The following is a 16377-nucleotide window of genomic DNA, read 5'->3' on the forward strand; positions in this document are numbered from 1 at the left end:
AATTTTATTTTTTCTTTTATTATTGATCTACCTGTGTTGTGATTGTTGAGAAGCACTATGGTCAGCAGAGGTTGTTATAGATGTGCTATATAAATAAATCTTGACTTGACTAACATGTTTCTATTTAACCTTTTCTAACCGCTAACATCGCCTGCTTGCCACTAGACTTCTTAATAACCTTAATAGAGGAGCAAAAAACTTGTCAGCAGTTCAGAAAGTTCATGGATTAACTAAACGGATGTAATGTTTGATAAATATCTATTCTAGGTGAAGTGTTGTCATTAAAAAAAGCTATTATTTTATTTCTGTGTTTTTTTCTTGTTTTTAAAATTAAAACACTTTAGCAAAAATAGGATATATACATTTTCTTCTGTGTGATTTTGGGATTTGTGAAGACCCCTGATTTAGTATAAAGGTGGATGAAGACGCATTGGCTAATTGTGGGCACTAGGTGGCAGTGTTTCTGTTAATTTACCTTTAAATATAAAACACCATCATAAGATCATTCTTTAAATGTTTTTTTAATCGACTAATCAGCGAAACTAAATAATGATAAAATCAAATTATTCTGATACCTTATAAGTACTTTTCAAATTTGAAAACTGAGTCCAGCAGGTAACTAGTAAAAATGTCAGATTACAGTGTTTATTTGTTTTTACTATTATTGTACGTTATTCTCTTATTGGGCTTGAATGAAACAAGTGTGTTTGTTTACGAGCTTAAACACACAATATAAAGACAAATCACATGGCACCTAAATCACAAAAAGATCCTTTATTTTTAACCCTCAGTTAAAGGGAACTGAAACTTTTGAGTCCGCTCGTTTAATTTATTTACGGGTTTATTAATCATTTATATCGATTGCGTGTTTATTTTTCCAATGTCTGCATTTTATTAGGGTTTTTTGTTTGTTTGTTTTTTGTTTGTTTTTTATTTTGGAGAGACGCAGCGTTTTAGGCAATCAGGTCTCCAGCCTCCAGCGATACAGAAAATTCGAGGCAGGCTGTAGTTTCTCCGGAGAAACCTGAACGCAGCACAGATAATGATGTATTGAGGGTTAGAACGGACGGTGACAACAAAAATGGACATCGACCGAAAATAGCCTGGTGAGACTAACACGTTGTTTATTCACATATGGAATCCGTTGGAGAATAATTGTGGTGAAAATGCGCGGTCAGAAAGGAACAATTTATGCGAAATTGGTGCATGTTTCCCGAGCAGTCGCTGCTAGTTTGGTTGCTAGGTTAGCCTCGGTAGCTTCGAGAAATCCTGCTAGCTGAAATATATCATTAACGGCGACTGCTGCTCGGAACGTTATTGTGTTGCAAGCTCACACAGTTGTTTAGATAATGTGGACGGCACGTCGTTTGTGTTTTAAAAGCTGTTGCTTGACGCCCCCTTTACTCTCTGCTGGGTCAGTCAGCTGTTAATGTTGTTAATCCTAAACCTAAACAAGGCCGTCCGTGACTGTATCGTCATGTACACAGTTGCATTCGGGTTGTTAGAGTTGAAAACAAAGCAACCATTGCTGAAGAGAAAGCAAACGTTTTGTGCGCGTCTTTAAAGAATAGGCTGCACCCAGTTTGTTCTAGACACTGCTGTAGTTCTCTGATCGGCCGCGGAGCGGCGCTGTTACGTGCCGACTGACTGGAGTGCTTTACTATATTCTGTTGAATATTTTTAGCGTGTAGTGTAATTTCCACTTCTCTTATGAAACGCACTTAACGATTGGAGTTTGAGAATGTTTGAACTGAAACCAATGCCCAATAGCAGATTCTCTGAATACTAATTGGACTTGTTTGTCTCTCCCATCTCGCAATTACTCTTTTAAATTGAGATGTGGAGAATATGGAGGCCATGTGAAAGCTTCAAAATTAAATTTTGCTTTGTGTCACAGCTACTCATGCTACTAACAGAGACTAGTGTGATTAGGGAACACGATAATACACACCATTAGGGTGAAATTGTTTTTATGTAGCACAAAACATTGTTGCATGTCATAAATTTACAGCAAATGACAGAAAATATCTTTAAAAAACTGGTTTTATTTATATAATTTATTTTGTGAGTTGACCTGAATTCAAAGTCAAAACAAACAGAACCTGTAAGACATTCTTGTGAAACAAGAAGGCAGTTTTTGGGTGGGTTAACATCACTTTGGAAACCCAAAAAGAGTGCACTGGTGGAAAAATAAATGAAATCCTCAAAAAGAGAAAATTTGATTCAATTTTCAAATAATCGAACAGCCCTTGCCTCAAATTATCTTGCACTGGTGTGTGTGTTTTTTTTTGTTTTTTTTAATAGCATAATCAACCACATTTGTAACATTCATGCCAATAATTAACAGGAGGAGCATTCAGTCTCAGAAATACTGTTAAGAATCTAAAGTTGAATTGTTGTGAAATCTAGGAAACGTGGCATGTTTTGCACCCAGTTTTTAATTTTATTTATTTTTTTATAGGTTATCGGTGTCAGATATTTGACTGGCACTTAATAATCAGCCTGAGTGCAGAAAGAAAACTGTCTTCATAGGCATGGAGGTCCGCTTTGGGAACATCGTGTTTAGCTCCAAGTTTGACTCTGGGAACCTGGCCCGAGTGGAGAAAGTAGAGAAGGGCAACTCAAGCCCTGTGTCTGATGGAGCCCAAGTTGGAAGTTCCCCCTCAGGGCTGCACCTCACCCCCGACTATGAGTTCAACGTGTGGACCCAGCCAGACTGTGCTGGCACAGAGTATGAGAATGGAAACAGGTGAGCTGTCGTCAATAAAAATGCGTCGTCGTTGTCGTGTGGCGACTTGCTGTCTTGACGTTTATGAGGTTTCCAGATCGTGGTTTTACTTCAGCGTGCGCGGTGCCGTGCCCGGGAGACTGCTGAAGATCAACGTGATGAACATGAACAATCAGCGGAAGCTTTACAGCCAGGGCATGGCTCCCTTCGTTCGCACCCCACCGGTCAAGAACCGCTGGGAGAGAATCCGGGACAGACCCACAGTGGAGGTATGAGGGCACCCGCCGTGTCCTTCTCTGAGGCTGTCGGTGTGACAATCTAGGAAAGAGGCAGTCGGCCTATTATTATCCTGCTAAAAATACGCCTCTCTGTCTCTCTCTTTTTCTCCCTCGCAGACTGTAAACAACCAGTTCATTCTGTCTTTCACTCACCGGCTGCTGGATGTGCGAGGAACAACCACCTACTTCTCCTTCTGCTACCCATTCTCGTACAGCGAGAGCCAGGAGATGCTGCAGCAGCTGGACGAGAGCTACCCCAACGCTGCTCAGCTCAGTCCGAGCAGGTGAAGATGAACAGGGAACACCTGAAGCCACGACTACCCCTTCTCACCTCTGCCTTCTTTGAATCAAAGAAAAAAATTTTTGTTTGTAATGCTATTATTTTAAAGATATTAATAAATGTTTCCAGAGGTCATCAAAGGTCACCAAGCTCAAGTTAACTGTTGCCAAAACAGCTAACTTGAGCTTCAAAAATTTTAGCTGCACAAACGGAGCAAAATGATTTAATATCGATTTTGTTTAGGGCTGAAACGATTAGTCAGATGAATCACAATGAATAGAATTATTGAAATAATCATCAACTAATTTAGTAATCAATTAATCATTAATTGGAATATACAAACTCCAAAAAATGTCATTTTAAGATAAAAATGAAAGATATTGCCAGAGTGCCAATTTCGTGCCAATTTTCAATAATAATCAATAGATTAAATTAATTCTTTACTAGAATAATCATTAGTTGCAGCCCTTATTTTGTTTTTGTTAATATGGGGGGTGGAGGATAGCTTGATCTCTGGTGACATCAGGAAGTTTTTTTTTTGTAATATCTTAAAAATTATAGCAGCACTAACTAACATTTTTGCTCCAAAAAAAGTTTGACACCAATTTCTTTTGTTCTTCTGTCTTATTTTCAGCGCACCGGGCACTATATACTATCACAGGGAATTGCTGTGCAACTCTCTAGACGGCAACAGGGTGGACCTCCTCACTGTGACCAACTGCGCCGGCATGTGGGATGAGAGAGAAACCCGTCTACCCAAGCTGTTTCCTGACACCAACACCCCGCGACCGCATCGCTTCCCGGACAAGAGGGTAATATTTTCAGCTTTGATAAGAGCGCCACAGCTCTGGTCTGGTGTGTTCTTGCAACAGGAGCGGAGCTCATCCCGGTCTGGTGGTTTTCTCCTGCAGGTGTTTTTCCTCAGCAGCCGCGTGCACCCCGGAGAAACGCCATCTTCGTTCGTGTTCAACGGTTTCCTCAACTTCATTTTGCGGCGAGACGACCCGCGTGCGCACACGCTGCGCAGCATGTTCGTGTTCAAGCTCATTCCCATGCTGAACCCAGACGGTGTGGTCCGAGGACACTATAGGTGATGATTTGTCAAATGCATCTGTGCCCTGGGAACTTCTTCACATTTTGCCACATTACAACCACAAACCTCAATGGGGTTTTTTGTGATAGACCAACACAAACTAGTGCTTCGTTTTGCAAGGGTTTTTACAAAAAGTTTGACATTCTTCTATGATTAGTTTGATCTGAATTAATACGTTCTAGAACCACCATTTTCTTCACTGCAAAAACACAGAATCTTACCAAGAATATGTGGTCTGCTTTCTAGTGCAAATATCTTGAAATTAGATAAAGTTAACTTACAAGTACCATTTCAACATGATCTTGGGGCTTATTTTTAGTCAGTAGTTCCTTAATTTTGATGAAAAGTACTAGTTTCACTGGCAAATTATCCCACCTATAACTTTCTGCCAGTGGAACTAGTACTTTTCCATTGATATTAAGGAACTACTGACTTAAAACAAGCTCTTATGTCGTTCTGCAAATTTATGTGTACGTCAGTTTTGCTTTATTTCAAGTGTGCTAAGATATTTTAACTAGAAACTGGAGCAAAAACACCTAATAAGATTTTGTGTCTCTGCAGTGTTTAGTAAGGATAGGGTTAGGGTTAGGGTAACCCTAACCCCTAACCCTACCCTAACGGCAAAACAAAAAAACATTAGTGCCTTGCAAAGTATTCACAACCACACACCGGCACTAATGTTTTTTTGTTTTGCCGTTTTCTCTCCCCCTGACCTCCACAGAACTGACTCCAGAGGAGTGAACCTAAACAGACAGTACCTGAACCCCAACCCTGAACTCCACCCTTCCATCTATGCAGCTAAAGCTTTACTGCTGTACCACCACACACACAATCGCTTACACACCACACAACCAACCACACACAGCATAGGCACGCTCCAGACCCAGCCCACCCCTCTGAACAACAAGCCGACAAACCAGCACCAGTCCCCTCCCCTGACGCCGCTGGAGATCAGCTTGAACCAGCGGAATGCGGAGAAAGGTGGGAGCTCTCCCCCTCCGGCCGAGGTTCCCATGGTGACGGAGGAGAACAGCTGGAACCCTACAGAGTTGGGGAAAGGGGACCAGAACTGCTCCGCCGAGTCTGTGGAGAAGGTGGTGTCCGGAACCGGGGACCGAGCCGATCCGGAGGAGGAGCAAAGCGAGTCTGTGCCGCCGCAGGAGGGAGGCGTGGCCTATTACGTGGACTTACACGGCCACGCCTCCAAACGGGGATGCTTCATGTATGGAAATAACCTGCCTGACGAGAACCAGCAGGTAGGAGGATCATTGTCCATTTGTATTATTTTTGTCAAAAAAAAAAAGGAATATTTTGTGTCCAATAAGCCTGTGCTTTATTTCCCCTTCATTGATTCTTTCTCTCCAGGTGGAGAACATGCTGTATCCCAGACTGATCGCCATCAACTCGGCCCACTTTGATTTCTTGGGCTGTAACTTCTCTGAAAAAAATATGTACGCGCGGGACAAGCGGGACGGTCAGTCTAAAGAAGGCAGCGGTCGTGTGGCCGTCCACAAGGCGATAGGAGTGCTTCACAGGTTACTCTTCCTCAAATGTATCAGTGCAACACTTTTATGTTCACCGTTACTTTAGTCGAGTGGTGATAATTAGCTTTATGGAAGTCTTGCTGAAATCAACCAGCAGAAAGCTGCTGATGTATTTCTTTTAACAGACATGGTGTTAATCACTTCTCTCTCTTTTTGGTGCCCATCAGTTATACTTTGGAGTGCAACTATAACACAGGAAAAACCATGAACTCCATGCCACCCGCCTGCCACGACAACGGCCGGGCGACTCCGCCTCCACCCTCATCGTTTCCTCCCAAATACACTCCAGAGATATTTGAGCAGGTAGAAAGAAACATTGCAAAAGTATTAATAAATTCAACTTCAACGTATTCCATTGAAAAGAAGCCTCCTTTTATTTATTTATTTATTTATTTTTTACATAGAACGTACTCCTGGTAAACTTTTCCAAGGCGCTGTTGTTCATAGCTGTTTGGTTTTCCATAACTCTTGCTGATGTGCACCAGGTGGGCCGTGCCGTGGCTGTCTCTGCCCTGGACATGGCGGAGTGCAACCCGTGGCCGCGCCTGGTGCTGTCCGAGCACACCTGTCTCACCAACCTCCGAGCCTGGATCCTCAAGCACGTCCGCAACACTAAAGGCCTCAACACTCAAATCCAAGCTCCCCCAAAAGTACAAAACAACGGCAGCAAGGTGTCGCCCCCGAAAAGTTTCAACAAGTGAGTCCTCTCCATAAGACTGTTTATCGTCGCTGCTTCCAGATAACAGTTGGACCAACTGGTTTGTGTGTTTGTCCCGATCTCCAGCAGCTTTCTGTCTGGGTCGACATCAGAAAACACGAATGGCCGCGTTCGCTACAACAGCCAGAGCAGCAGCAGCCAGACTCCCTCTCCAAAAATCCAAAGCTCTCCGAGCTTCACCTTTGGCTGCACCCCGCCACCCCGGCCTTACACACACCACTACAGCACACATGCCAGCGGACGTGGAGGCAACAGGTCACTCGGACCTGTCAAAGGTAAGTTGATGTCGCCGTGTCACTGGAGGGGATTTTACCTCATAAACTCCGACTCATGTGTTCATCCCTTTTGTTTTCTGCTCATTTCTGGTTGATGTGTTTGGTGGATTTTTAAGTTTCAACATTAATATTCAATGAGTCATTTTAAATGTTTTCCTTCATGTTGTTTTTGGTTTTGCAGTTATTATGTTGTTTTTTTCATCCAGGATTATTGAGAGAAAGAAAATATGTTTTAGAAAAAAAATTGTTGCATTTGTATTCCGTAGTTTTGGTTTCTGTAAGCGGGTAAGGATATTTAATTTTTCCCTTTGGAGAAAGAGTTATTTTGCTTTTTTTCTCTTTACAGTCAGATTTATTTAAAATCAGCATACATGCTTATTTTCAAGGGTCCCTTTCTTAAGTTCATAGCCCCGATCTGACCTACACAAAATACTTTTATTTCATACATTCAAACAAATTGGAACACAAAACGGCAACTTTATCTTTGAATATCACAATGAAGATATTTATTCAGGGTGTCCATGCATCCTTAAAAATCTGAAATTCATTTATCTAAAATTAAGGCTTTAAAATGTCTTACTTTTTTTTTTTTTTAAAAAACAAATTTAAGTTGGCCTTAAATAAATTAATCAAGTCTTTAATTTTGTTGTGGCAGGACTATTTAATATCGTATAATCTAGGTAGTTTATTTTTCTTTATGGTCTTTTCTCTCAAAGCAAACATCTTAGTTCTACGCAGACATCAATCTGTTCTGACTTTAGGCGGTTGAGGCTACTGTTGACTAGCTGTTAATGTACCCCGTTTTAGCTAGCAAGCTAGCTTCTTTTGCGTCTGTTATTTGAAAGTGTGAATTTATCGCCACTCGGCAGGATGACGCCGGACAACCCATACGATGTTACGTCCATTTTGTGAAAAAAACCTTGGCACTACTACAAGACAGAATATACAGCTTTCTTTTGTAAATTTTTGTTGTGGTAAATTTGACTCATAATTGTCTTAACAAGGCCTTAAATTTGAGTTGATGAAACCCACAGAAACCCTGTTCTTGTGATTATCCAGATTTCATCTCCCCTCTTTCTTTTCCATCATCACAATGGCCCCCCTTCACCCTTCCTCAAGTAGAAAACTTGGAAATCATTTTACCTCTGTGTGTGTGTGTGTGAGCACAGTTCCCTGCATGTTTCTGAGCCGGGTGTACGTGTGTCTCTCTCTATCTTCCTCTCTCTCTCTCTTCAGACTCTAAGCCTCAGGAGAAGAGACGTCCCTCCCACAGTCGTTCTGTTCTCCGGTCTCCCAGCAACAGCCACAAACCCCCCCGCCACCCTCGCTCGCCCCCTTCCTCGTCGTCGTCCTCCTCCTCTTCCTCGGTGTGTGCGGCAGGTTCTTGTCCTCTACCCACTCCGGTCAATATAACAGGTCTGTACACCCTTCAGCCCCCCCGCCTGTCCACCTTGCTCCCCTCCCTCCAGGCTTTGCCTCGACCCGGCTTGCTCTCCAAGCTGAGCCCGCTGCTCCTCCAGAGCCTGCCGTCTGCCACCAGCTCCCCGACGGGGCCGAACTCGGACTAAATCTGACCTACCCCCAGTGAGACTGAGCGTGTGTCTGTGTGTGAATGGCAAATCATAAAACAAGGGTGTCGAGTTCCGTATAAAAACTTTGTGTGTGTGTTTCCGCGTGCTAAAACATCGACGGTGCTAGTTTTGTAGGCACATCAGTGCCGACTGCATTCCATTGTGGAAGTTTTGGAATGTCAACAGTGCATATACACTCACTGACAAAAACAATGTTAAACACCCTGAAGGAACGGTCTGGTTTAGATGTGTTTTGGCACCACATGCAGATCAGTGATGCTTTGACTTTCAAGAAGCAAAAGCTGGCACAGAGTGTAGAGCGTTACAGGTAGATGTAAGAGTACATGAAGGTCAAAACAATGAGAGGTGTTTTCAGTGCTTTCTTTTGCAAAGATCACATGTTCAGTTTACGGGAGGTAAAATATATGATTATCTTCAGAAAACCCCCCCCCCAAAAAAAACACTTTTTTTCCCCATTTCTGAAGGATAAATATCTAAAAAATTTCTCCATAAATGCGGTTGTTTTTGTATTGATTTATATCAACTTGACATGTCAGCATGTTTCTAAGTCAGACATTGTTTTAACATTATGCTCATCAGTGCTGTAATTTCCAGACTATTGAGGGCACCTGAATATAACTTTGAAAAGAAAAAAAATTTACACAGATATAAGCTGTACTTGAATATGAGCCACAGGTTGCAACTTACAGACAAGTATAGTTGGCTACAGTGGTGATTGCATAAACATTTAAATTCAGTAGTACCGTAGTCCTGAAGTTGCTTTAGCTTATTGTAGAAAAGTTTATCTTTTTTTCCTTTTGTCTTTTAAGAGCGTGACAAGCTGTTAGCTGAATGGTTAGCTGGGCTTCCTGCATGTAGTTTGCCAATTGTTCTATTTAAAACCGGCGCTTTTCCTAAATAAGAGTAACTGTTGTCGCAGTGTTCTAAAATACTTTGTTGTAAGGATGGATAACATTAAAAGGATTTGGAACAGTAGGAATGGTATGGTGGGAAGTTTATGTCGTTTTGAAGATGTAACTTCTTAAAACCTTTCATTGCTAATTAAATTCTTGACGTAACCCATACCTGGTCTCCATGGGTACCAAATTATGTCCAAATTGGACCATTCCTTTGGGGTGCTTGTCGTGGTGCTTAACTTTTTTCTTTTTGTCCCTTTGTCAGTAAATGTAAATGTTGAAATTCTAATATGATAATATTCACTTTATAAACAAGTAATAAGCTACAAGAAATTAATGTAATTTACATTTTTAAGAGCTAATCTATCAGTTTCTATTTTCTTTACTTTCTGTTGGGTTTTAAAGGGAGTTCCTCATTACCACTCAGAGAACAGAGATGTTCCCATGTTGCACTTATAACTGTAGCATTATTATTATTTTTCTGTTAGACTGAACTTTTCCTGTTGTGTTTTAGTTCTTATTTATATGTTAAACAAGTGCAGGCTGCCTCCTAACAGTCATTTGCAATTGGTTTGTAGTAGACTTTAGGATTCTCTCAAGTCTCTGTTTTATCTGAATTTGATTTAAAAATGTGCTATATATATATATATATATAAGTGTATGCAGTTAAGTAATTATTTGTTTTTCTATTAATCTCAAAGCTGTATCATTCCAGTGTCGGACCCAAACGGGTCGTGACATGATGTTCACTGAGTAGCCTAATGCCAAAATCCTCATCCAGACCGTCACTGGCTGAAATCCTCATAAGTGGTGCAATCATACAGTTGCTTGAAAGTAAGCAAGGGATGCCAACATTCAGTAATTTAAAAAAAAAGAAGAAAAAAAATCAAGTTTCACATATTTACTATAAGATGTCAGTATTGTAAATAAAATATATAGGTCATTATTTATTCAAGCCTTTTCAATGTTTTTTGGTCTAAACAGGACACCATACACCGCCACTGGATAATGTTTCTATATTTTTAGCAGCTAGAAACACCATAAGTGATGACCATTTTCAAAAAAATATATATTTACATATATATAAACGTCTTTATTCAGTTGTGGAATAAATACAGTGATTGTCTGCACTTTGGTTTTACGTGTCGTCCTCCTAGTACCTAGAAGTGGTGTGTGTTTTAGTTGGTGCCAAGGTGGAGTATCTGTGATATTAGAAGGGTTTATTAGCAGAAACATCGATGGGTTGATTTGGATCAAAGTAGTTTCTGACCTGGCTTTGCTGTAGCTGCCATCTGGTCCCTGTGCTGTGAGCTACTGTAGTTCTAGCGTGCCTTGCTTTGTTGTAAACTGTTTGTAAAGCTCTATTCATGTTTCTGGTAACTTCTTTTCAGAGTTTTCATGGTACAACTTAACGTGAAATGAAAGGATGGGCAGCGCACGATGTTACAATGAAGGTTCTAGGAAAATCTGACTTTTAATTTGGGTTTATTTATTCAGCGGGAGGAGAAATAAAATCCCATTTTAAGAAATAACTTTTTTTTCATATACATTTAATTTAAAACAGTCACGATACCATGCACTCTTAACACGGTTTTCAGGGGCTTCGGAAGACAAACAGGATTACAGGATCTCTACCATACCCAGCAGTTGCTATGGAGACTTGTTGAACCAAAAATAAGCCACACACAGGAGTAGCTACAATCTGTAATCAGTGTAAAAAAGTAAAATATAAATGTTGGTTTGGTTACATAAATATCCCAACAATTCTGCTGTTGGATTTTTTTTGTTGTTGTCAAATCAGTTGTTTCTTATTTTGGGATATTTTTCCTCACTTGAATATATTTACCACAATTAAAAGTTGTATTTTTCTCCACTTTTCTTTGTAATGTTACACTACTGCAATAAAAGAATTATTTATGTTAAAGCTTTTTACACATCTTTACAATGAATGAATCCAGAAGGTGTATAAATTATGGTAACATATTATAACAACTTTAATCCTTATCTGTAAATGGCTTGAAGCAAAGTTTCAGCTTTTGAAGAGCAAATGAAGCAAACAACTAGAAGCAAGTTGGTGTTTGGGGAACGAACAAAAGTCTCATTTAATGCTCCCTTCAAATCTCTAAGCTGATTATTTTCATGTAGCCATTTTCTAGTGTTCAACCAAGTGGGGAGAGCCGTTCGGTGCGGTGAGTAACGAACGGGATTAGCATACTGTAGTCTTATTCTACTCTCACTGTGAATTTTGATGTCTTTGTCTGACTTGTTTCAACATTAACGTGCGCCCGCCTTTTTATTTGAAACGAGGAAAGCAGCTTAGTTACTTAGATGTTTATGCTTTATACTCTCTGTGAGAATCATGCCGTTTTCCTCAATGTGGTGCTAACCTCCTTCACCAAACAGATGTGTGCTTTGTCCTTGTAATGATTGGTTAATATCTTTCTTGACTGTGCTGCTGTCTTTTACCGCCTCACTGTTTGACTTCTGGAATAAAAAAAAAAGTCTCCCTACGAAGCAAATGTGTTGAGTCCTCTGATCTCTCTTTTATTGTAAAATAATAAAATAAGCTAGCTGTGAGTTAGAGTGCTAATAGCTGTAGAGATTGAACATGTTTTTGTTTTTTTTTAAGTGTTGTGCAGAAGATGTCTATGTATTCATGTCCCTTCCTGTTGTTGACAGGCGTCAGCTCCTCAGATTTTAGGCTTTATGGAGCCAGTTCAAGTAGCTGGCCCACAATCCCTCTGCACACACGCGCCGGGCGGCCGGGCCGAGGCCGCCGAAGCTTTGCGGGCTCTCATCACCCAGCAGACACCTGTAGAGAGGTTAGCTTATGTAGACCCTCAAAGTGAGGAGGAACTGTAAAAAAAAGTCTACTTGCAGCGTGAGGTTCCAGACTCGATTTATGACATTTTAATGTGTCGATCTGTCACAGAAATTTAAAGCCGTGGGGCCTGAACACATCCTGTCATCCATCAAATTCAGCAAGTAAGTCCAACCTTTTTGTAAATTGGGATTTTCAGCCACGAAGAAGTTACGTGGAGATTTGTCATCTTTAAAAAAAAATTATATATGCTATTTTTTTATTTTTTTTTTAGTAATTTCTCTCTCGCCTGCATAGGTGTGAGCCTCAGTCTCATGGAAGCCGCATCCCGATTCGTCGAGCGGTGTCGGCTGAAGTTACTTTCCCACTCCTTAATACATCGCCCACCATGTCTGGAGTCAAGGAGGTGTCCACTTCCCTCACAGTGTTTAAGCTGTTCAAACCTCCTGGGATGCACCGACATATGACCATATCAGGCATGTATACCCACTTTTTGAATTTGTTTTTTTTAAATTATCCAAATTGCTTCCATTTGCCTAAAGGTAAATTTCAAAACCTGAAGATGGAAGTGTCTTACAAAAGTGTTTAGTCTTAATGAGCTTGAGATATTTTGCAAAAAAAAAAAAGTCCCAACTCCAGTCTCTGGGTGTGCAAAGCTGGTGAACAGGGCCAGATTTAGAAGATTAAGGGCCTCTGATTAAGCCTTAGGAGTTAAAAATATCGATATTTTTTTCTACTCGGATTTTGTTTTTTTGTGATTTTTGGTCCACTGTGATAATGCATTTTGTCAAAATGAAACAAACACTGTAAAATGATAAATTTGAGGTTGTGCTGAAAATAATGATGCCAAATAAGGCACGGTAAATACTTTTTATGGTGAAAATATAGGATAAATTATACCAAAACGGCCATTTAGACCCAAGACTCCTAAGGGTTAAGCCAGTTTTGGTGGCATATTAAAAAAAAAAAAAAAAAGTTACTCATTTGAATTGCAGAACAGAACACTAATAAGTTGGTCTACATATTTGCAGGTATGAATTGATGGATGGCTGGTTTAAACATGTGGCAGGTGGCTCCATGTTGGTCCCAAAAAGATTATTTTAATTTGAGTGTTACTTTCAGTTAATAATCCAACAATATTTTAATAAAACACCACATGCAAAATGAGCCCATAACTTCAGTGTGAACATGCACAGTACACATAAAAATATATTTTTGGGGCCGTCCCCCAAAACTTGTGGCCCTGGGCTACTGCCCCTGTAAGCCCTTTCTTCCTTTTACTTTCATGAATTTTCTCATGTAATCCCTACAAATCACTCTAAAATATATTATGTGGTGAAAAGTTTTAATGGGTATGGTTACTTTGCAAGATTTTGCATTGATGTTTTTAATCCCTTAGTCAAATGGTAGATGAAAATATTAGTTTTCTGGCCGTACAGGTTTATCAAAGAAAGATGGCGGCGGCATCCAGCTGGCCTCTGCAACGCTGCTGGTGAAGAACGGAGACAACAGTACAGACTACAAAACAGAAGCTATCACAGAGACAACAGCAGAGATGATTGAAACTGGAGAACAGGTGAGAAGCTACATATTAAGATTCAGGTAAAAAAAAAAAAATAAAAGTTGAAAAGAAAAGGGCATATACATTTAAAACCTCAAGTCTTTTCCTGTAAAGGCTGAGGAGAGGCCGGTTGTGCCGCCAGAGGTGATGAACGTGTGAGACAGTGACCCTGTGTGGAGAAGCCCAGAAACTCCACCAACTTGCAATTAAAGTACAGTATTTTTTATTTTTTTGCCAACTGTGAGCCTACATTTCCGTTTCAAAAAAGTTACTAGCATTTAGACTAAGAAGTGAGAGCATCTATTTCTAGAGTGTTTAACGTGCAATACAACTGTTTTGTTGACCTTTTCCAGTACCTGAGCAGCATTAACAAGTGTGCATTACAATCACTGAGCAACTGAGGATTAAGTGCCTTTCCTCCTGACTCTTAACAGCATCTGTGGCATAAATGATGCCCCTTCAGATTTTTTTAAGCTGCTCAAGAAAAAAAAACTTGAAAGATCCCTTTAACACTTCAGATCCCATCACTGTATTTCATATTTTGTCTTATTTTGTCTTTCCAGCAAAGTTTAAATATGCTCTGACCTGTACAGTTATGCATTGCTACATGTTTATTTAACTTGTATGGCTGATTTTTTTATTTTTGTTTCTTTTTTTTTCTTTCAAAACTGAGCACAACAGCACCTTTTTAAGCATCATTCTTTAAAACATGAATGAAATCGACAACTGTTATGAAATGGACTGTATTGAGCAATGTGTGTTTTGTTGTGGTGTTTGTAAAATGATATTTCCCTCGTGTGAACTTGTTTTGTAGCAATGGTCCTTTTAATAAACATTGGGTCGTGTGACTTTTATATACATATCATCTCCAGAGTTTCTCACTGTTGTGTTCCATATACACATGAATGTCATGTTCCTTATTGCAGCTTATCGCAAATGAAATAAGTTGAAGTTTCTTTGGAAATTTTATTATAAGAGCAAGAGAAATTATTTTAATACAAAGTGTTAGTCATGAAGAATGTGGAAAACTTCAGTTTTTTTCTTTTTGTCCTGAAAACAATCATGTTGCAGCAAAGCCACAACAGGCTATTGCTTCAGAATCTGGCTAGCTGTATGCAGTGCAGCATGCATAAACTAATGGAAAGTTGAGTGAAAGGAAAGTGTTGTAGCATGTAATAAATCTACACTAATTTTGCTTTTTGAATTTGATAAGATCACACTCTTAAACATCTGTATATGTAAGGATCTCTAAACATATAGTCCTCTAAGTTCCTAGACACAGTTATAGCTGCCAAATTGTAGCTCTATCTGCTTTAACTTAAAGAATTTTATTTTCCATGTATAATCAAATAAATCACTTGAAAGTTAAAGTTCAACATGGTTTCATATTTTAGCCCTGATATTTCTGTTAATTTTCCCCTCTGGTGGCCCTCGTTCATATGAGGGTTAGTGTTTTAACTATTTGAAATAAAGCTGAATATTTAAGGAAAAAGACGGATCATGACTAATTGAATTCAGACATTTTTAATAGAAATAAAAAAGCATCATGCAACAGAACTTCATCTTCTTCAGAGGAAGATTAGGACTCCAACTATCTCACCTGAGGAGAAGAAAAACAATGTGTTAAGAGACTTCATTGCACTCTTCCCTCAAATCATGCACTTTATGGAATTAAAGAAAAAAAAAAACACTTAAATCAGGTGACATCATGCTGAAAGTGTGTCTTACACCCCAAAAAAAGGTCCTCCAGAAAAAGTTAAATAGAAATACACTCACTTCCCGGGTCATTGTAGTGAAACCTACTCCTGCTTCTTGGGGTTATTCACAGCAACATAATGGTAGAGCACAACCAGCAAGAATAACGACACGCCAAGCATGTTGGCAAAGATGGCCAGCTGGACGTCAGTCACCATCCTGGAGAAAAGAAACGGCAAGTCAGCTCAGGCCATGGATTTAGCGCAGGTTTGATCGCTGCATTACTTCACTTTGTAATGCATTTACATTTATTTAAAAACTATTGTTTAATTTAACCACATGTACATATGTCATGCTGTTACATAAGTGAACAGTTAAAGGTGTTAAAATTGCTTAAAGAAAAAAATGGGTATGGTTTTGCAGCGATAGATAGCGATAGTGATCTCTTATTATAAATTACATTGTTGTGATGGTGCCGTTTTAGCTAACTTCGGTTCTATTCAAGCGACCAAGAGATATGACTATTTGTTAGAAGCTTAACATTTTGTAGCACGACATGCTTTAAGTTGGTGAAGCGTTCGTGCTGCATCCAAAAACACATCTGCATCCTAAAACGCAACTTAATTTAAATAATATTTTAAATAGAACATCTCTTAATGATCAAATTAGCTTGAATCATTTAAAGACATAAATGTCAGTGCTAACGTTAGCTTAGCTTGTAGGCTAACTAGTGCAACTAATTGAATGAAGAAACATAGATGTAAACAAGTATAATCAATATAAAATGAAATGTATCCACTGTAGTCGTTACCTTATTCTTTAAATTAGGTTTCTTTTTTAATCGCAAGTGACACTCCAGCTCCTCTCGGCATAAGCAAATAAATCTGCCTTCTTCC

At 39.5% G+C, this 16377-nt stretch overlaps 2 protein-coding genes across 2 annotated transcripts; one reads left to right on the plus strand and one right to left on the minus strand.

Moving 5' to 3' along the window:
• The first annotated feature begins 611 nt into the window (after positions 1 to 611).
• On the plus strand, positions 612 to 14651 carry agbl5 (AGBL carboxypeptidase 5). Its single transcript, XM_014969535.2, has 17 exons — positions 612 to 1106; positions 2462 to 2749; positions 2826 to 2997; positions 3124 to 3290; positions 3921 to 4098; positions 4198 to 4376; positions 5101 to 5635; positions 5745 to 5914; positions 6091 to 6226; positions 6409 to 6620; positions 6708 to 6916; positions 8153 to 8332; positions 12084 to 12226; positions 12337 to 12389; positions 12523 to 12701; positions 13665 to 13801; positions 13901 to 14651. The coding sequence occupies exons 2-17, from the start codon at positions 2535 to 2537 to the stop codon at positions 13943 to 13945; spliced, it is 2910 nt and encodes a 969-aa protein (XP_014825021.2). The 5' UTR covers positions 612 to 1106; positions 2462 to 2534; the 3' UTR covers positions 13946 to 14651.
• Positions 14652 to 15294: 643 nt separating this feature from the next.
• On the minus strand, positions 15295 to 16298 carry ost4 (oligosaccharyltransferase complex subunit 4 (non-catalytic)). The gene is made up of 3 exons (XM_014969538.2): positions 16293 to 16298; positions 15563 to 15700; positions 15295 to 15386 (listed from the first exon to the last, which is right to left on the minus strand). Exon 2 carries the CDS (start codon positions 15697 to 15699, stop codon positions 15586 to 15588), a length of 114 nt encoding a protein of 37 aa, XP_014825024.1. The 5' UTR covers position 15700; positions 16293 to 16298; the 3' UTR covers positions 15295 to 15386; positions 15563 to 15585.
• Positions 16299 to 16377: the final 79 nt, after the last annotated feature.

Source organism: Poecilia mexicana, unplaced genomic scaffold, assembly GCF_051168715.1.
Source record: "Poecilia mexicana isolate PSO_F unplaced genomic scaffold, ASM5116871v1 scaffold_21, whole genome shotgun sequence".
Taxonomy (NCBI): Eukaryota; Metazoa; Chordata; class Actinopteri; order Cyprinodontiformes; family Poeciliidae; genus Poecilia; species Poecilia mexicana.

Coding starts and splice junctions, on each gene's coding strand:
- agbl5 (XM_014969535.2), top strand. CDS start 2,535: ATGGAGGTCCGCTTTGGGAACATCGTGTTTAGCTCCAAGTTTGACTCT. Junction 4,099..4,197: donor ATCGCTTCCCGGACAAGAGG/GTAATATTTTCA, acceptor TTTCTCCTGCAG/GTGTTTTTCCTCAGCAGCCG. Junction 5,636..5,744: donor TGCCTGACGAGAACCAGCAG/GTAGGAGGATCA, acceptor CTTTCTCTCCAG/GTGGAGAACATGCTGTATCC.
- ost4 (XM_014969538.2), bottom strand. CDS start 15,699: ATGGTGACTGACGTCCAGCTGGCCATCTTTGCCAACATGCTTGGCGTG.